Consider the following 20,792-nt stretch of genomic DNA (forward strand, 5'->3'; position numbering starts at 1 on the left):
CACACACAAAACGCTGACTCGAAGGGTGATTATTTGTACCGGTGCCCATGGGGTCATTCAGACATGAGGCTCCCGGGCTGTGAGTCAGCTGTGTACTTGGTACCATCTTTGTATGTACACATGACCAAACTGCATCACGTACATCAAAGGAAGAATGCGAAACACTGTGCCCACACACGGACACACACAATCAAGACTTTTGGCCCAAAGTTTAAGTATGGAATCTCACAGTTCCCGTGGTCTTCTGAAGCTCAGTAGTCGACACCAGGGCCTGGAATTCCTTCTCCTCAATCAGCGCACACAGAGTTGCCTGCAATGGGAAAGACACGAACTCCTCCTTAGGTTTCCATTCCAACTTCTGCTGAGTCCACAGTGGTTCTTTCAACGATGTCTCCTCCTTCTCACTGGCAGCCAGAAGCCTCGTGAGCCCAGGCTAACACCCAGCTGTGTCCCTACAAGGGGGAAAATCTGCTACCCAGGAAGGGAAGGAAGAAAAAAAAAAAAAACTTAGCAAAATGGATTGCTCTTCCCATAGCATGACTTGTGCACCTGCCTACCTGTGTACAATGGGGAATGAATCCATAGACGAGCAGCCGGTCGTTGTGAAACAAGGAGGGCACCTGGGCAGGGGCCTGCAGGGGCTCAGGGGCGTCCAAGTTGAGCTGCTGCCATTTGACAGAGACAGAGTGGCAACTCGGAGAATGCAGCCTGGCCATTTGCTCTTCTATCTGTTAATAAAACAGCAATTATTTCTTGTTCAAGGTGATACACACGTTTTTGTTTTATTTTGCTTTTGTTTATTTGATTGCTTTAGGATTTATTTATTTCTATTGGCAAGGCAGATTTACAGAGAGGAGAGACAGAGAGAAAGATATTCTGTCTGCTGGTTCACTCCCCAAGTGGCCCCAGTTGCCGAAGCTGAGCCGACCTGAAGCCAGGAACCAGGAGCTTCTTCCGGGACTCCAGCATGGGTGCAGGGTCCCAAAGCTTTGGGCCGTTCTTGACTGCTTTCCCAGGCCACAAGCAGGGAGCTGGATGAGAAATGCAGCAGCTAGACACAAGCCAGTGCCATCTGGGATGATGGTCCTTTCAAAGGGAAAGATTTAGCCACGGAGCCATCATGCTGGGCCCATGATACGCATGTTCACATTATTCGTTTTAGGATTTTTACAGATTCCTTTTTTTTCCCTCCTTCCTGATAATGGCTCTTTTCCAAAAAGAGCTAGATAAAATGTTAAACAACGTCACTATCACATGACTTAAACTTACAAAGCATCCTGGGTCTATGCCATTAGCCAATAGATTCTTTTTTTTTTTAATTCTTTTATTTTATTTTTTTTAACTAGGCCTTTGATTGCTGAAGCCTGTGCAGTGGATCATATGCCAAGATGCACACGGCAGACATGACAGATCGTGGAAGCCTGCCCATAGAGGGCAGAACAAGTTGGACAACACTCCTAGCTGAGCTTCGACAGCAGGTGTCTGGGCAAGTCTGGAGGGATCACCTCAACTGTGGAACAATGCAATCAACAGCATCTCAGAACTACTGAAACCACCAAAGCAGTACCCTCGCAACACGCTCCACCTCAGGGACCTCAGGACGACACTGCCAGGCCATCCCACAGCCTCAGCTACAGCTGTGGTTAGGCTGCTGGCTGTGGCCTTCTCTTCCTCTCTCTTCGTCCCCCAGAAACAGGAAGAATAGAAAGGAAGATTAGAAACAGTTATAGGGCCCGGCGTCGTGGCCTAGTGGCTAAAGTCCTCGCCTTGAACGCCCTGGGATCCCATATGAGCGCCGGTTCTAATCCTGGCAGCTCCACTTCCCATCCAGCTCCCTGCTTGTGGCCTGGGAAAGCAGTCGAGGACGGCCCAATGCATTGGGATCCTGCACCCGCGTGGGAGACCTGGAGGACGTTCCTGGCTCCTGGCTTCGGATTGGTGTGCACCGGCTGTTGCGGCTCACTTGGGGAGTGAATCATCGGATGGAAGATCTTCCTCTCTGTCTCTCCTCCTCTCTGTATATCTGACTTTGTAATAAAATAAAAAATAAATCTTTTAAAAAAGAAACAGTTGTCTGGGCCTGGTGGCGTAGCCTAGTGGTTAAAGTCCTTGCCTTGCACGTGCCCAGATTCCATATGGGTGCTGATTCATGTCCCGGCTGCCCTGCTTCTCATCCAGCTCCCTGCTTGTAGCCTGGGAAATTAGTTGAAGACGGCCCAAAGCTTTGGGACCCTGCATCCCCGTGGGAGACCTGGAAGAGGCTCCTAGCTTTGGATCTGTTCAGCCCTGGCTGTTGTGGCCACTCGGAGAATGAATAAGATGAAAGGCTTTTCTCTGTCTCTCCTTCTCTCTGCATATCTGACTTTCTAATAAAAATACATATCTTTTTTTTAAAAAAGGTATAGACCAAATGTGTGTGTTTTTTAATGTATTTTATTTTTATTGCAATTGCAGATATACAGAGAGGAGGAGAGACAGAGAGGAAGATCTTCTGTTCGATGATTCACTCCCCAAGTGGCTGTAATGGCCGGTGCTGTGCCAATCTGAAGCCAGGAGCCCCGAGCCTCTTCTGCATCTCCCATATGGGTGCAGGGTCCCAAGGCTTTGGGCCATCCTCGATTTCTTTCCCAGGCCACAAGCAGGGAGCTGGATGGGAAGTGGGCCACTGGGATTAGTACGGGTGCCCATATGGGATTCCGGTATGTGCAAGGTGAGGACTTCAGCCACTAGGCTACCACTCCGGGCCCTCAACAAATACATCTTAAAAAAAAAAAAAAAAAAAAGAATGTGCTGTACTTGAGATGCCCACATCCCACACCGGAGAACCAGTTCAGGTCCATGCGACTCCCCTTCTGATTCAGCTTCCTGCTGGAAGAAGTAAATGATGGCTCAAGTACTTGGGCATCTGAGCCCATATGGGAGAACTTGAAAAAGCCCTTGGCTCCTGGCTCCTGCCTGGCCACAATGTAGGCATCTATGGCGTGACCTAGCAGATGGAAGATCTCCCTGGCTCTCCTTGCTCTTCATTTAACTCTGGCTTTCAAATAAATAAGCACCTTTCAAAAACAGCCAGCCAGCACCAAGAGTCAATAGAGAAATGTGAACAGAAGTCATGATGATATGTAACTTTACATCCATTTAGGATGGCTGCTATTAAAGAGACAAAAATGAAAAAAAAAAGGAACAGTGCCGATGTGTGGCTAGTGGAAATACGCAATGGTGCAGCCGCTGAGGAAGACAGCATGGCAGCCCTCAGCCACCCACGGGGTTACCTCAGGATTCACCAGTGTCACTTCTTAGCTGCCCAGAAACGAATGCTGAGTTCAGACAGATCCCTGCATGCCAACCTTCACACCAGCATCATTCACAACCACCAAAGGGTAGAAGCAACCCAAGGGTCCATCCTCCGATGACCAGGTGCTCAACACGTGGGCATGGACCATTATTCAGCCTGAAAGTCAAGGAAATTCTGGCGCACAAGCTGAGCCTTGAATACATTATGGTAAGTGAAATAAATCAGTCACCCAAGGGACTTATGTTTACAGGGTGCACCTGGAACAGGAAGGCTGCGAGAGCCCTGAAGCACATGACAGGTGCCAAGGCACAAGGGAGAAGAGGGACTGGGAGCTACTGTGTAAAGGGCATGCGGTTTCTGTTCGGGAAGATGAAAAGGTTCTGCACAGGACACGACTACAACATCATTGGATGTCAGCTGCCATGCGCCAGCTCCAGCCCCGTGGCGTGCCAGGGCCACAAGCACGCTACTGTGTACGCCGTACCCATGCTATAGAGCTGTGCACTGCACAGCCATTACACATCGGAACATTCTGTGTCTCATTCACCACAATAAAAATCCCAGCAAAACACACATCGTATCTCACCTCCAAAAATCAACACACGACACTTCGTAAAACAGAAATTGAACTGTTAGCTGGGCAAGTGGCCAGATTCCACAGGGATGGTGCTCTTGCCAGCGGAGCAGCACAAGGGCAGGAGCCCACGTGTCTGCAGGTCTGGTCTGTCCACAGCACCCGTTTCCAGCCCAGCAAACACGCTGGTTCTCATCATTTAGACGTGTGACGCTCATCTTCCGCATAAAAGCACAAAATGATTGTGAGTTAACCACGTACCTGTTTCTTCCAACTATGTTTGGAGTTTGAGTTAAAATATTCAAACACTCCAGCACCATACTGGGACAAAGTTCTCAAGATGTGACGATTCGCAGTAGCACTGAAAAAATATCACATTTTAAGGTTCAAAACATTCTAGACACATTTTTGAAGAATATGTGAACAACATTGACAGAGCTCAAACCTCATGGAAGGCGACAATCTGACAGGAGACAGCTGACGTGGAAGAAAGAAACCGAGACCAGGGGAAAACATCTGGCTAGTTCCTGCAAGTTTTGATATCAAAAACTTCCTTGTTTCAGGGAACTTCTATTGATCTTTCCCAACCTCAAAACAGAAAAATTTTTTGACTTTCAGTTATAGAAGGGAGGTGTAGATGATTCTAAAACCCCCCAAAATCATCAGAATGTGGTTAAGACGTCAACCAACCAAGTTTCAACAAATGGCAGTGTTGCCTGGATCTGATACTAAAAGCCAAAAACTGGCAAAAAAAAAGTTAATAAAATTTCTTTTTTTTTTTCTTCCTGAAGATTTTATTTTTTTATTGGGAAGGCAGATATACAGAGGGAAGCAAAGACAGAGAGAAAAATCTTCCGTCTACTGGTTCACTCCCCAAGTGGCTGCAAGGGCCTGAGCTAATCCAAGCTGAAGCCAGGAGCCAGGAGCTTCCTCCAGTTCTCCCATATGGGTGTAGGGCCCAAGGCTTTGGGCCGTCCTTGAGTGCTTTCTCAGGCCACAAGCAGGGAGCTGGACGGGAAGTGGAGCAGACAGGACACAAACTGGTGCCCATATGGGATCCTGACACATGCATGGCAAGGATTTAATCAGTAGGCTATCTCACTGGGCCCAATAATATTTATGTCTTCAAACTGGATACACACCTAAATGCAAGAAGTATAAAGAAATGATGTTCACTCAAGCAAAGAGAATTTTTGCTATGTAAAAGGCATCTGTCCTATTAGGTTTCTTTTGATAACATTTTACAATACTAAGAACTAATTTCTGGTTCTCATGTAGTAGCAGAGCAGGTTAAGGCACTGTCTGAGACAGTGAACACGGAATTTGAGTCCCAGCTGCTCCACTTCCGATCCAGCTCCCTGAAAACAAGCCTGGGAAAGCAGTGGAGGCTGGCCCAGATGTTTGGGCCCCTGCCCCCATAGGAGAGATCCTGGCTTCAGGTCAGCTCAGCTCCAGCTGTTGGGGCCATCTGGGGAGTGAATAAGCAGATGGAAGATCCTTCCGGGTGGTCAGGACTTACCCAATCCCACAGGTGAACAGCCTGGTATGGCGGACACTCCTTTGCACGAGCTGCAGGGTCAGGCTCTCATTCTGGAGGTGCCCGTCAGATATCAGGAGAATGTTCCGTAACCCTTGAGCAGGGTACAGTAAACTTAAGTACCGTAGGGTTTTCCAGAAGTCTGTGTTCCCCATGGTAGGTGTGGCTGACTGGAAGAGACAAAACAAAAGCGTACTCACTCCTGTTTGGGTGAATCCACCATCAACTGTAACCATTTCCTGAAGTGCGTCTTTTAATGAGGGCTTAGAGATGTGCCATCATTGCAGTACCTATATCCTTTCTGTTTATTACGTATCTTCATCACTTGCCACTTGCTTGCTTACGGTTGTTACATACATGGGAGAAACAGCCCTCAAACCACCCCTGGGCTCAACAGCCTGGACTTGGTGGGTGCCTGGCCGTTCTTAGCCTGCTCCATTGGGAGAGAAAGTAAACACAGAGCCAAGTAAATTGTTCCAGGGGCTGGAGCTGGGGCATGGCACGTGACGCTCCTGCTTGTGGCCCCGGCATTCCATGGTGGTGCCAATCAGAGTCCCAAATACGTGTGATTAGCTTCCTGTTCATGTACTTGGGAGAGCAGTAGAGGATGCCTCAAGTGCCTGCGCCCCTGCACCCAACTAGGAGACCTGGATGGAATTCTAACAGGTGAACTATTTCCATCTCTTCCTTTCAAATTATTACTGTTATTATTTTTAGCAAAATGACTGTCTAAAATCATTCATATCAGTTACATACAGACTGGTGATTTGTTTCTACTCTTTCATGTTCAATTTTTCTGTAACAGATTCATATACCATTATTAGTGAGATAAAGAACCTGCCCTTAGAGGGAATGGGTCCTAATTTAACCCATTGGACCACTAACTTTTTTTTTTTTTACTTAAACCCCACCTTTCCCCCAACCCCCAGACCACTAACTCTTGATAGGGGAAGACTCAGAGAATGGAGAAAACTTTGACACTCACCAAAATGAACTCCGTCAGCACTTTTTGACTTGTGATGCTCTTAGGATATGAAAATAACTCCTTGTAACCTAAGCAATAACATTACATGAGATGTTCCCATGAAACATTCAATTGATCACCAAGACGCAAGAATGATAACTTTGCCGCTATCATACAGAAGATGTAAGGGCTGGTGCAATGGCTCAGCTGGCTAACCCCTGACCTCCAAGCAGCAGGATCCCATAGGGGCGCTGCTTCCTGTGCTAAGCTCTCCTACTTCCCATCCAGCTCCCTGCCTGTGGCCTGAGAAAGCAGTCGAGGACGGCCCAAAACCTTGGGACTCTGCACCTGTGTGGGAGACAAAGAAGAAGCTCCTGTCTCCTGGCCCTGGATTGGCTCAGCTCTGGCTGTTATTGTGGGCTGAACCAGTGGATGGAAGATATTTCTTTGTGTCTTTTCTCCTTCTCTCTATAAATCTGCCTTTCCAATGAAAATCATTTTTTTAAAAAAAGGAAATTTTTATTAATGGGCATACCTTCCTTTTTAGAAAACCATGCTTGATCATTTTAATGTTTAAAAATATTCATTATATATCTATACATTCTATAGCATTCCAATCCTGTACTTTACTATGCATGATGTTCTGGGTCAGATCTATGTAGTTACACGGTTTGAGTCAGTTCAGCTGCTCTGTAGATCATTTGTGCAAAGTGAGCCATGGGGCCTAGTGTGGTGGCCTAGCGGCTCAAGTCCTCACCTTGAACATGCCAGGATCCCATATGGGCGCCGGTTCTAATCCCAGCAGCTCCACCTCCCATCCAGCTCCCTACTTGTGGCCTGGGAGAGCAGTGGAGGACGGCCCACATTCTTGGAACCCTGCACCTGCGTGGGAGACCTGGAGGAGGTTCCTGGCTCCTGGCTTTGGATTGGCACAGCTTTGCGCTCACTAGGGGAGTGAATCAGTCGACGGAAGATCTTCCTCTCTGTCTCTCATCCTCTCTGTATATCTGCCTTTGTAATTAAAAATAAATAAATCTTTAAAAAGAAAAGGGAGCCTAGGCGGGTAGCAATGGCAGGAGCAGCTTGGACCTACAAGGGCTGGCATTTAAAATTTTCTTCCAAGTTTTATTAATTTTGTTGGAAAGGTAGATTGTATGGAGAGGACAGAAACATCTTCCATTGACTGATTCACTCACCAAGTGGACACAAAGGGGACGGAGCTAAGCTGATCTGAAGCCAGGAATTTCCTCTGGGTCTCCCACGTGGGTGCAGGGTCCCAAGAATGTGGGCCATCCTCCACTGCTTTCCCAGGCCACAAGCAGGGAGCTGGATGGGAAGTGGAGCAGCTGGATCATAAACTGGTGCTCCTTTGGGATCCTGGTGCTTGCAGGGTCAAAGACTAGCCAATGGAGCCATGGCGCTGGGCCCTAGGGCCAGCCTTCACGCATGCCCTTTGCAGTCCCTGTCTGTTGGACTCATGTCCCGCTCCATCATAGTGGCTTCAGGCCGCCTACTGGATGGCCCGGAAGATGAAAATAACGAGGATAAGATGCCGTGGACTCCTCTCCACTGAAGTGACCCCTGCTGCTGGCAGAGATGTGTCTGGACATTGGCCTGCAGGACAGCACTGCCTTCTTCCAACAGTGACCTGATGCTGAGACGAGACAATGCTTCACAGTGTTCTACGACTGTGCTGATCGCAAATGACCCATTCTTATTTTGGGGACACCCTGTGAATCAGACCGAGGGTCTTGTGTTTGGCTCAGCTAGCAATAACACTAACCATTGCTATACCACTTCTAGACTAGAACAGCCCCGATTTTAAACCCTTTACAGGGTTTAAATCAGCTTACTGCACATGGTAGTACCAGGAAGTAGAGACAGCCGCAGACGACAGATGAGGACACTCAGGCACCCAAACTCGAAGCACTTGCTCAAGGCAACACACGGAGCTTGAGCGTGACAGAGCTGGGCTCGGGCCCAACTTCCTCTGTGCCAGGCCCTTGCTTCTCCGACAGGGTGCGGTCCCAGCAAGGAGGAAGACTTACGGGATGGGGCTCAGGCATGCTCACCTGTGCCGAACTGGACAATGTTCACTTTCTGCTTCTTGCCCAGCAGCGACAACGCGTGCAAGGCAATCTTTCGGGCGTTTGTGAATGTCACCCCCTCCATGGAATTGGAACAGTCAAGACAAATGATCACCTCGTTCCCGTCGGCCACGTCTGGGAGGGTGGCAGTGAGGCAGGGTTGAAAGACAAGCATGCACGCCTAAAAGACAAGACATGGCAGCATGGCCTACTGGGACTTCAAACAGCAGGATGTTAGAGCTGGCATTTACAGTGTATAGGGCATAAATCTGAGAGCTCCAGAACCAATGCCAGTGAAGTTACGCGGTATCAACATTGGAAAACGCATAGATGCCTCTGTCTCTACTGCACGCACACAGCCAAAGTTCAAGGCCTTGCCCCCCTCAACACACAGCTGTGGGTGGTCAAGCTGGGCTCTGGCTCCTTGTCTGGAAGTCTCAGGCAGGTTCTTTGCAGACTCTTTAGGACGCATTCATTTTCGGTCAGTGATTTCCTATGGAAATAACCTGTTTCTTCCCACATGCTTTTCCGATCATAGGTCTTAATTCTAAGTAAGGAAGACTGTACCTCACTTTCTTTTTCTGGATGTTTCTCCACCCACATCCTTGGGAGGTATGGATCACACAGACCGACGTGAAGGGAGAAGCCGTCGCTCTGCAAGGAGCTGCCTTCCATGGTGCTGATGACCGCCTTGCAGTCCGTGCTCTGCAAAGCAAGCAGCCCCACAGCACAGTGACCCACAAGCCACAGGCATGCCACCAGTGTGCAAGAAGTAAACTCCGTTGCTTGGTTCACATAACTGTGAGGAGCCAGTCATGTAGGAATAAACCCCAATTGCATGAAATGTAGGTTTTAGGTGTCTGAACAGTTTCATCCATTCCCCTCCCCCCCCCTTGAAACACTAAGGTTGATTTACACAGTCAAGTTTAGGTAAGTCTCAGGATGGTCTCAACCCTGGGTTCCATGCAGAGACGTGTGTACTCAGCAACGCATATGGCAGAGAACACACTAGATAGATCAGGACCTAAACCAGAAGTAGAGAACAGTCCACAGATATCTTAAAGTTATGCCTTATTTCTAGATTATATCTTCATAAATGTCAGGAAGCTTTTGAAATGCATTTAAGTGTCCAAACAGCAATGACCATGGGGTGGCTCCCAAGGTCTCTCTGCTCCTATAATCCTGTCCCTTTGCAATGTGACCTTGGAGCTCCTCCCATCAAGACGTGGTGCCCGGGCCCAGCGGCGTGGCCTAGCGGCTAAAGTCCTCGCCTTGAAAGCCCCGGGATCCCATATGGGCGCCGGTTCTAATCCCGGCAGCTCCACTTCCCATCCAGCTCCCTGCTTGTGGCCTGGGAAAGCAGTTGAGGACGGCCCAATGCATTGGGACACTGCACCCGCGTGGGAGACCCGGAAGAGGTTCCAGGTTCCCGGCTTCGGATCGGCGTGCACCAGCCCATTGCGGCTCACTTGGGGAGTGAATCATGAGACGGAAGATCTTCCTCTCTGTCTCTCCTCCTCTGTGTATATCTGGCTGTAATAAAATGAAAAAATCTTTAAAAAAAAAAAAAAAAGACGTGGTGCCTATTTCACCGCTCTTGAATTGGCCATTGGAGGCGGCAATATGAGTTGCTTTGCCCAGTGGCATACTGGCAGATGTGTTATAAGCAGGGACTTGTGGAATGCCACCAGTTTTCCCTTGATGCCCCTCTGTTGAATGAATGGCCTTCGTTCAACCTGCTGGATGGCGGAAGACACAGCTGCTGCCCCCGCTGACACCAGGCCAGCAGCTGGGTATCATGACGCCCTGTTAGACCATCCGGTTCCTCCAAGCCCCAGGGCTGCCAGGCCAATCCACAGAATTGTGAGAATAACTGGCACTTGCTGCTTTAAGTCCCAGGCCTTGGCAACTTTTGTTGCCCAAAGTTAACTGGGGTGGTGGCCTTGGCACCCAGGGTGGATCAAACACATGCGCTTATCTGTACTGTAGAGCAAAGTGCTAAGTTTCCAAACAGTGGAAAGGAAACCTTAAAAAGTTTTAGCTTATACAAGAGATTCAGAACAGGGATAAAAATCAAAGCCAATGGGAGACATCTACAACGTTTAAGAAGCTAGAAAGCTGAAGCAGACAGGGCTGAAGTACAGGCAGCTACTGCCCCAGCGCCCATAGAGGGGGGAGGAAGGGGAAGGCTCAGAGACAGAGGCACAGTTCCTGTAGAAACACGGTCCTAGCCAAGAGCTCACGAGCCAAGCTCTCAGGTTCCAGGCTCTTCCCCACTCGGAGTTGTTAAGCACTAGTGCCATGTATCACCTGTTTTCTCACTAAAGGAGATAGAGGCTCAACAATTAGAGAATTTCAACCGGGGTGGGTGCTGTGGCATAGCATATTAAGCTACCTCCTGGGGTCTCATATCAGAGTGCTGGTTCAATTCCCGGTTGCTATGCTTCCAATGCAGCTCTCTGCCTGGTAAAGCAGCTGAACATGATCCAAGTGCTTGGCTCCTTGCCACCCATATGAGACCCCAATGGAGTTCCTGGCTCTTAGCTTCAGCCCAGTCTAGCCCTGGCTGCTGTGGCCATTTGGGAAGTGGACCAAAATATGCAAGATCATCTGTCCCTCCTTCGCTTCCTCTCTCTCTTTCTTATTACTCTGCCTTTCAAATAAATAAATCTTTCAAAAAAATTTTCAATCCAATAGCACCCAGACTAGGAAACGCTGGCACAATGGCACAGAACAGTATAGGGCTATTCCCCACGGGGAAGGAAAGCGAGCTGGCATCCTAACATGTGAGCCACACAGGTGCCCTTCCCCAGTCACACTTTCTGACCATCCAGAAGGTTCAAATCAATGTTCTTGTGTCTCAGTTCTGACAACAAAAACAGGAAGGGTCACCGAGACACACAAGGAAAGCCTCTACCATGAAGAATATAGACACAAAAAAGTCCAGAAGAGAAAAGTAGAACTGAAAATGAGAAAACAGGAAAAAAAAATATGTATTATGAATGTTTTCCAAGAAACAAAAGAAAACAGTTCTCCCATGAAACATACAAAGGTGCTATTAAAAAGGAATATTCAAAGGACAGAAAAGAGCTCTGAGAACTAAAATACATGAGAATCAAAACCACACATTGGGCCCAGCGAGATGGCTTAGTGAGCAAGTCCTTGCCTTGAATGCGCCGGGATTCCATATGGGCGCCGGTTCTAATCCCAGCAGCTCCACTTCCCATCCAGCTCCCTGCTTGTGGCCTGGGAAAGCAGTTGAGGACGGCCCAAAGCCTTGGGACCCTGCACCCGTGTGGGAAGTTCCTGGCTCCTGGCTGCGGATTGGCTCAGCTCCAGCCATTGCAGTCACTTGGGGAGTCAATCATCGGATGGAAGATCTTCCTCTCTGTCTCTCCTCCTTTCTGTATATCTGACTTTGCAAAAAAAAAAAACAAAAAAACCCAAATCTTTAAAAAAACCACACATTTTGTAGAGCGAGGACAATTTAAAATTGGACAGGAAACTTTCCTAGGAAATAGAACAAAAAGGCAATTGATTGGACAGGAGGAGAGGAACTCCAGACAGCTGGGACACCTGATTGGAAGGTGCTACAGCAAGGAAGGAGAGGAAGCAGCGACTCATTTTTAAAACTAAGAATTTCCCAGGACTAGGCATCATGAATTACATACAATGAACTAATGTCATGTTTAGGAAACTTCAGGATCCTAGGGATAATTCTTGTAGAATCCTCAAAAACAGAGCTAAACAGACCACAAAGGACAGGGAACACAAATAATTGCACTTCTCAGAAGTAACCCTGGGAGCCACACCTGCCTGGACAAGGGAGGGTGTTTCTACACCCTCCCCATAGGCATTCTCAGGAAGTATGTGGAGGTTGTGCCCTGCCAGCCTGGAGGAAGAAAATAAGAAGCATGGAAGAAAAAAACAAAACCAACTAACCAACCAACCAACCAACCAATCAACCAACCAACCAACCAATCAACCAACCAATCAACCAACCAATCAACCAACCAACCAACCAACCAACCAACCAACAAACAAACAAAACAGCAAAAGGAAGGCTAGTTCAGGGAAGCCTAGATTGGTTGGCCCAGTGATAATCCAACCAGACCATAGCAGGAGCCAGAGGAAGAGGGGAAGGCAGGGAAATGGGCCATCAGGCACCAACAGTGTGAAAAACAGCGTGTAGAGAGGTTAGCTTCAACGTGCCAGATATAGTCCTTGGAAACAAGCTAATGGAAACAGCAACTTTTACAAAAGAATGTCATCATAATACATTTCTTGGTTCAATGGTAAGCATTGTCATTAACAATAACTTAAAATTTTAGTCATTTGTTTTCACCTCATTTGAAAGACACAAAGAGAGGTATGTTTCACTTCCTGGTTTACTCCACACCTGCTCACAACAGCCAGGGCTGAGCCAAGCTAAACCCAGGAGCCAGGAACTCCATCCAGGTCTTCCATGCGGGTGGGAGGAACCCCCATATTTGGACCATCATTTGCTGCCTCCTTTTAATGTGCCAAATAAACTTGTATCTTTTGGAAAATTTTTATTTGAGAGGCAAAGAGACAGAGCTTTGAGCTCTCCAACCAGAAGTTAAAAGCTCTTTCTCTGTCTCTCAAATAAATAAATTAGTGGTGAACTTTATTTTTATTTATTTATTTATTTTTTTTAAAGATTTATTCATTTTATTACAGCCAGATATACACAGAGGAGGAGAGACAGAGAGGAAGATCTTCCGTCCGATGATTCACTCCCCAAGTGAGCCGCAACGGGCCGATGCGCGCCGATCCGCAGCCAGGAACCAGGAACCTCTTCCGGGTCTCCCACACGGGTGCAGTGTCCCAAAGCTTTGGGCCGTCCTCCACTGCTTTCCCAGGCCACAAGCAGGGAGCTGGATGGGAAGTGGAGCTGCCGGGATTAGAACCGGCGCCCATATGAGATTCCGGGGCTTTCAAGGCGAGGACTTTGGCCGCTAGGCCACGCCGCCGGGCCCAGTGGTGAATTTTAAAACTTCACTGCTCTGAATGGAAATCCAAGGGACGCGCTTTTGGCTCAGCGGTGAAGATGCCTTGGGCAGCTGCACCTGCCCATCTCATAGTGCCCGGGTTTGAGTCTCCTTTCTGTTTCTAACCCAGTTTCCTGCTAACGCACTGAGGTCTCAGTGCTTGGGCCCCTGCCATCTACATAAGCAACACAGGTAAGTTCCTGGCTCTTTGCTTTGGCATGGTCCTTCCCAGGCTGTGGTGGACATTTGGGATCTGGGGAGTGAACCAGTAAGTGGATGCTTGCTCTCTGTCTCTGTGTCCATGTCCAAATCTATGTCTACACCCATGTGTAGCACTGCCTGACAATAAATATTTTTTTTTTAAAAAAAGAAAGAAAACATTCACTGACCTTTTGCTTTAGTTCATGTGTGTCACTGGAAATGAACTTGATCACATATGGCATCTCGATAGACATAGTCAAAGAGAAGCTACCAAAAGTGAAGACGTTGCTTTAGTCTCTCATACCTTTAGTTCTGCCAAGTTGTTTCACATCATTTTAAATGAAAATGTAAGCCACAAAACTAATTGTAAATCAGACAATGGACGGGTTTTTAATATTTTAGGTGCTTACCTTTGTTGTGTTCCTATTTCCTTCACGCAAATCTTCTCTACTGTATCCTGTTTAAAGAAAAACACAGGTGTCTGAGTGTCCTGTCAGAGTTCCCAGTGGAACCCTGAACTGACGGCAGCACCACACAGGTGGGCCTGAGACAAGGAGCATTGTTCTTGGAGTGACAGTCCCTTCCAAGGCGCACCTGACAGCAGGAATCACATATGACCATTATGTACACACACACACTATATGTGTTTGCATTGTGTAAATACACACATCACTCTGCATGCCTATATTCATATACACATTTACACAAATACATGCACACACTTATGTAAGTTCATACAACATTAATCAGCAGCTTTCTCTGGGTAACAGAATCAGGATGATCTTAATTCTCTTCTTTCAGCTTACTTGAGTTCTTCATGCTCATCCACTCTTTGTGACAAAGCGCACACACTGAACATGAGTGATGGAGTAGTAAAATCAAACTATGCCCATTGAACAGATCTGTCTTCATGTTGATTCATTTCACAGACAGGACACATGTCTAAACACCTAAATGTCAGGAAAATTGACTTTATGCTAAAATAGATGGCTTCAGACGTTTTTCCTTCCCCATGAATATAGCTGCCTCAAATCTAATTTTAGGCGTACCAACCTGAAGGTTTTCATTCAAGGCCTTGTCCTGTTGCCAGGGAGCCACAGTGGCTGGCATGAAGAAGACAGCCACGGGGCCCTGCAGGGTCAGTTCTGTGATGTAGGTGATTTTGATAAGAACCTTAGCTGCAGGGGGCAGGTTGCCAACACTCACAGTAAAAACATCCTAAAATAGAATCAGATGCAGTGGTTTGCAACTCACACAGGAGTCCAGATCCAGCAGTTTCAACTTGCCTCCCCTCCTGTCCCTACCCTGCTAGAATAAAGGACCTCCTAAGTGCCCTGCTGTGTCTGGTATTTTCGTTTATTGCGGCAAACTTCTCCCAAAAAGAAGACCTGGGTGTCAGAACAACACTGACAGTGAAGGCCACGTCACATCTTCAGGACACAGTAACGGGTGAGGGGAGAGAAGATTCCTGTTAGCTACTGAGATGAATCTCTACTTCTCTCTGTAAAATCTACCTTGCCAATAAAAATAAATCTATCTTTAAAAAAAAGCAGCATCAGTGTAAAAGCCTGGGGTTCATTTCAGAGAGCACCACTGAACTGTGTGGGTTACATTGCCTTTTCTGAGTAGGACACACACAGATGCAAGATGATGCTCATTCTAATATTACCAGATAATCTGTAAATTCATAACATGCTTGGAACTTATCAGCCAAGACAGCGGAATTCCAAAGACTTGCCCTCTGAGGACATAGGGGACAACAGAAACTGTACAGATTCCTACAGATCCTGGGCTTGGCTGACTATGAGTGCCTGATCCAAGAGAACCTAGAACAAATAACTGCAGGCTGTCCGCCACCGTTTGCTGTGGAGTCCATCAGATAGACTGGCATGGGGCTGCAGACGGAAGAAAGCTCCTTTCTGCAGAGCAGGTGTATGGGAGGCAGACAGCTGGCAGCGTGGGGTGTGGAAGGTGGCCAGGTGGACAGATGTGTGGAAAGCAGCTGGCTGCTGCTGGGCCTGGGCCACTCGTCTGCACCTTCTCCTCTTAGGAAGTAAAACCTATTAGCTGTCACTTCCAGGTCTGCTGGGAAAGGAACAGAAACACAATAGGGAACAAAACCTTCCCTATGATCATAGCAACCAGGTACAGCTCCCCTGCTTCAGAGAAGGATGAAGCCAAAACTACCTCCCCAGAGGAAGGGGGTACCACCCTCCTGCGCTCAGGGCCCTACACAAAGCACAGGCATCAGAACAAATAACTGCAGGGCAGGCAGGAAACTCCCTGACACAGTACTTCCCAGGGAGGGGCCAAGGAGGGAGGCCCCACGTATGGCCAATGAGAACAGGTCCTGCTTAAGAGTGAGGCTGGTGAGCAAGCGGAACTCGGGGGTCTGAAACAGCACCAATGATCTGGTCTCTAGCATGGGCTTCACATTTCAAAACCTTCTCCCACTTTTCTCCCACTTTCTCACGACCAGGCTAGCTACTGGAAGGGTGTGAAGTCATACCGGAGCATCCTGGTCCATCAGGTAAGCGCCATGGCCTTGGCTGATGGCCTCTCGGTATTCACGCTGGGCTTCTTCCTTCTCTTTTATCTGGAAGACATTTATTATTATTTGCTTATTTATTTGAAATGCAGAGAGACAGAGACAAACAGTACCCCATCTGCTGGACGTGGGCCAAGGTGAATACAGGAACCAGGAACTCAGGGCAGAAGGACCCAACTACCTGAGCCATCATTGCTGTCTCAGGCAGGAGTGGAGCTGGACCGGAATCAGGCACTGATATGGGATACAAGTGTTCCATATTAGGTGTTATGTTAATTGCTGCCAATTGGCTGTCTCTAAAGGTTATTTTAAATTTCATCATTTTTATTGCTTCTGACTGTGTGCTAATCCTTAAAGAACAAATCGACTGTTAACTCCTTTGGTATGCTTTTTTGTTAGAAATTTTCCAAAAGAGCTCTCATTTCAGTTTGACTGTTTCTCTTTAATATTTTTTATATTAATTTTGCTTATTTGAAAGAGAGAACTAGCGTCTGCTGGTTCATTCCTCAGTTGCCTGTGACCGGTTGACGGTAGATCAGGTGTAAGCTGGGAGCTGAGGACTCCACTCGGTCTCTCCTGTGTGGCAGGACCCACCACCACCTGCTGTGTCTGACCCATCAATCACCACCTGCTGCCTCCCAGGGGCACAGCAGCAGCAAGCTGGAAGGGCAGTGAGAACAAGGCACACTCCAAATGGAATGGAGGAGTCCTACATGGCCTTTTTAAAGGAATTGTTTATTTTTATTGGAAATACAGATTTACACAGAGAAGGAGAGACAGAGAGAAAGATCTTCTGTCCACTGGTTCACTCTCCAAGTGACCGTAACAGCCGGAGCTGAGCTGATTTGAAGCCATGAGCCAGGAGCATCTTCCAGGTCTCCCATGGAGATACAGGGTCCCAAGGCATTGGGCCATCCTCAACTGCTTTCCCAGGCCACAAGCAGGGAGCTGGATGGGAAGTGGAACAGCTGGGATAAAAACAGGTGCCCATATGGGATCCTGGCATATGCAAGGTGAGGATTTTAGCCACTAGTCTATTGTGCCAGGCCCCCAAGGTGACATTTTAATAGCTGTACCACATGTCTGCCCTGGTTTCACCTTTTTAATTTTAAGATTGATTTATTGTTTCTTTTAAAGGCAGAGTTACAGAGAGAAAAGAGACATTACATCCACTGGGTCATTCCCCAAATGGCAGCAATGGCCAGGGCTGTCAGGCTAAGCCAGGAGACAGGATTCCATTTTGTTGTCTCCCATGACTGGCAGGAGTCCCAGTATTTGGCCATCCTCTGTTGCTTTCCCAGGTGCATCAGCAAGGAACTGGACCACAAGTGGAGCACCCATGACTCGAACTGGCGGTCACCTGTGGTGCTGGCACTGAAGGAGGCAGCTTAATGTGCTATGTCAGAATGTTGCCCTCTACACCCAGCTTGACTTTCATAGCAAGGAGTGGCGATAACAAATTTTTTTTTCCCCTAGAAATGTATAAGGGGTTTACCAATTTTGCAATGTGCCTGTTTCAAACTTCTGATGGAAATCATCTTATTCGGAAGTGCCTAGGCACAGAATTTGCATGACCCTGACAGCTAAGGCTGGACGGGAAGCAGCGGAGCAGGGAGGCATGCTGCAGTACACGCTGACCGTGTCCTGGCTCTGTCTCATGCCAACCCAGCCTCACAGCCAGAGGACTTGAATGAAGATCTGGATGGATGGGAGACTGGAAGCAAGGGTCAGCCCTGAAGAGCTTGTTCCCCCTTACCTCTCCTACTATGTGCTTCCCATTGATGAATGCTTCAAAGCCACACACAGCTGCCTTGTCATCCAAAGGAAAGATGTATTTTGCCTCAATGGGCACATGACTTTGATTTGTGTATGTCTGGAAAAGAACCACCTGCCGAAGAGAAAACCCACATGCTGGATGAGTCTACACGCATGACACAAACATGATTATACATATTTGTTTTAAATGCCTTCAGTTTTTATTACGTCCCTTAACTTCCTGGGCCTGGCTTCAACAGCCACACATGACACAGTGGCAGGGCTGCCTCCATGCCCTGTGACCCAGTGCGCTGGCTGCATATTCAGAGCTCCGTGCACACCTGATGGAGACCATGGGAACTCCCACCAACACTGCACACAGCCCCATGTGTGCGGTGAGCCTCGTTCCCCTAAGTGTCAGGTGGCCTGGCAGCTGTTAAGATGTCCCCCATTTACCCTGGGGTCATGTCTCACCACCAGGGGTGGGGACTGTCCCACCTGTGGGCTGAAGAAGGCTCACAGAATCATTTGATCTGGCTCTGCCAAATCAACCACAGATGGGACTTGATGCGAAATAAATCTAGAGCAAGTGAACTCTTGTTTGGTTTTTTTTTTTTTCTCAGAGGTTTATTTGAAAATCAGTTATAGAGTTAGAGAGAGAGATAGATAGATAGACAGACAGATAGACAGATAGATAGATAAGAATCTTTTGTCCGCTGTTTCACTCCCCAGGGCTGGGCAAGGCTGAACGAGGAGCCAGGAGTTTCATCTAGGTCTCTCACGTGGGTGCAGGGGCCTGAACACTCAGGCCATCTCCTGCTGCTTTCCCAGGGACATTAATAGAGAGTTGGATAGGAAGTGGAGCAGCCAGGATACAAACTGGTGCCCATATGGGATGCTGGTATCAGAAGTGGTAGCTTTGCCTTCTGTGTTACAGCTCTGGCCCCAAATCAGTGAATTGCTAAGTTGATACTATCGTATGGTTCACAAACGATGTTGTGAATTTCCAAATGGCCCCTGGCAGAAAAAAGATTGCCAGCCCTGCAGCCCATGAATCCTGGGTAGAGAGCTCAGCCGCCAGCGCACAGTAGTGCATCAGTTTCGAGCTTTGGGAGTGCGAGCTGCAGCTGCTGCCACTTTCTGGTGTCCAAGACAGCACTGAACTGCAAAGAACTAGCTAGTAAAAAGGTCTCAATGTTACATTCCAGGCATGGTTTCGACTGGTCAAACTCTCATGAGGTTGACAAATCCTAAGCGTTGGCATTCTAAGTAGAGATTGGGGAGGTGAGGCAGGGGGCCCAGATGCTCTTTGCCAGGCCAGGTCCACTGGGACAAGAGATGGAAGGTGGAGCTCTCCCGGATGCCTTTTCTTTGACAAAACCCCTGAAGGACACCTGTGCTTGACCTGGATTTACTGAACTGTCCCATGACAAATCGGGACTCAGTCTAGGTCAACGCTTCATCCTGTTCTGCAGGTGACTGGCCCATGTCCAGTCAGCACGCCTGCCTCTGCATGCTGAGCTCTCAGAACCTGAGCTCAAGTCGGCCTCATCCCCTAGGTCTATCCTACTGTGTGACTGAGCACTGACCATGCCGGGAGTTACAGAGAAGGATAATGAAAGCATTTTCATCAGAAACTAACACACTGTGAAGACAACCCGACACCTTCACGCTCTTCTGTGAGATAACACCATTGTATAAGTCAGCTAAAACGATGACTTCACCCCGAGAAGGGTCAACTTGAGTGAGCCAGGCATAGACAACCCTTGGTGGTCACTGCGTGGCCTTCCTCGTTTCAGGGCTACAAATGTCACCCTTCCAGTTGCTCAGAACAAGACCCCGGAGCCATTCCTGACTGCAGCTGCTCTCTCAGGCTCTGTTCCTATCCTCAAGCTTCCCGGGGTCACCTGTAGCCCTTCCCTCATCCTGCATCCCACTGTGCAGGTGTCGGGCCGATCACCATCAGCCCTCACTCAAACCCCTTGGTAGTCCCTATGCTGCAATATGGCTCCAGATGTTCCCTGCCTCCTTGTTTTTCACAAAAGATTTATTTATTTGTTTGAAAGTTAGAGTTACAGAGAGAAGGAAAAGATAGAAAAAAGAGACTCTTCCATCCACTGGTTCTCCGCAAGTGGTTGCAATGGCTGGAGCTGGACTGATCCAGGCTGAAGCCAGGAGCTTTTCCCATGTCTCCCAAATGGGTGCAGAGGCCCAGGCACTTGGGACATACTGTGCCATCTTCCCAAAGTATTTCCAGGGAGCTCAATCGGAAATGGAGCAGATGGTCTCAAATCAGCACCAGAAGGGAGGCTGGCACTGCAGCTGACGGCTTCACCATCTACATCACAGTGCTGGGCCCCAAACGTCCCCTTCGGATCAAGGCTTCTTCTAGGGTTGTGGCCTGTCAAGCTCCTGCCCAGAAACTCTGCTGTTTAAACAAGTTGTTCCTCTCCTACCCAGGCGTGACCCATCTCGCTTTGCCGCTCCAGCAGGAACAGCTACGTGTTCGGGACTGTGGAGGATGTAAGCTGACCCCTTGCTTCAGTTTGCATCTGTCTGAAGGGTCACCCAGCCAGAACTGCCAGAGATTACCAAGGACACTGCCTGCCAGGCCCCACCCCCTTCACTCCTTTACAGGTGCTGCTCCCTACGGGCTTCCATCAACACATTCCCAAGAATCTTTTCCAGGAAACGTGACCTAAGATGTCTCCTAACTACTTCTCTTCTGACTGTTCTCAACAGGACAGTCAGAGGGATCCCCTGAAAAGTCAGGAATGGCTCCAGAGCCCCAACACCTCCCAGAGGCCTCCACTCAGAGT

At 48.2% G+C, this 20,792-nt stretch overlaps 1 protein-coding gene across 1 annotated transcript in view; it reads right to left on the minus strand.

The window, feature by feature from the left end:
- PARP4 (poly(ADP-ribose) polymerase family member 4) overlaps positions 1 to 20,792 on the minus strand; it is a 69,909-nt gene that overhangs the window by 16,490 nt on the left and 32,627 nt on the right. The window contains exons 16-27 of the mRNA XM_058670550.1: positions 17,975 to 18,106; positions 16,180 to 16,266; positions 14,724 to 14,888; positions 14,081 to 14,127; positions 13,859 to 13,937; positions 9,025 to 9,162; positions 8,443 to 8,638; positions 6,392 to 6,459; positions 5,389 to 5,576; positions 4,131 to 4,230; positions 558 to 728; positions 230 to 310 (exon numbers count right to left, since the gene is read on the minus strand). Coding sequence (XP_058526533.1) covers positions 230 to 310; positions 558 to 728; positions 4,131 to 4,230; positions 5,389 to 5,576; positions 6,392 to 6,459; positions 8,443 to 8,638; positions 9,025 to 9,162; positions 13,859 to 13,937; positions 14,081 to 14,127; positions 14,724 to 14,888; positions 16,180 to 16,266; positions 17,975 to 18,106 — 1,452 coding nt within the window. The remainder of the gene's footprint in view (positions 1 to 229; positions 311 to 557; positions 729 to 4,130; positions 4,231 to 5,388; positions 5,577 to 6,391; positions 6,460 to 8,442; positions 8,639 to 9,024; positions 9,163 to 13,858; positions 13,938 to 14,080; positions 14,128 to 14,723; positions 14,889 to 16,179; positions 16,267 to 17,974; positions 18,107 to 20,792) is intronic.

Source organism: Ochotona princeps, chromosome 12 (assembly GCF_030435755.1).
Source record: "Ochotona princeps isolate mOchPri1 chromosome 12, mOchPri1.hap1, whole genome shotgun sequence".
Taxonomy (NCBI): Eukaryota; Metazoa; Chordata; class Mammalia; order Lagomorpha; family Ochotonidae; genus Ochotona; species Ochotona princeps.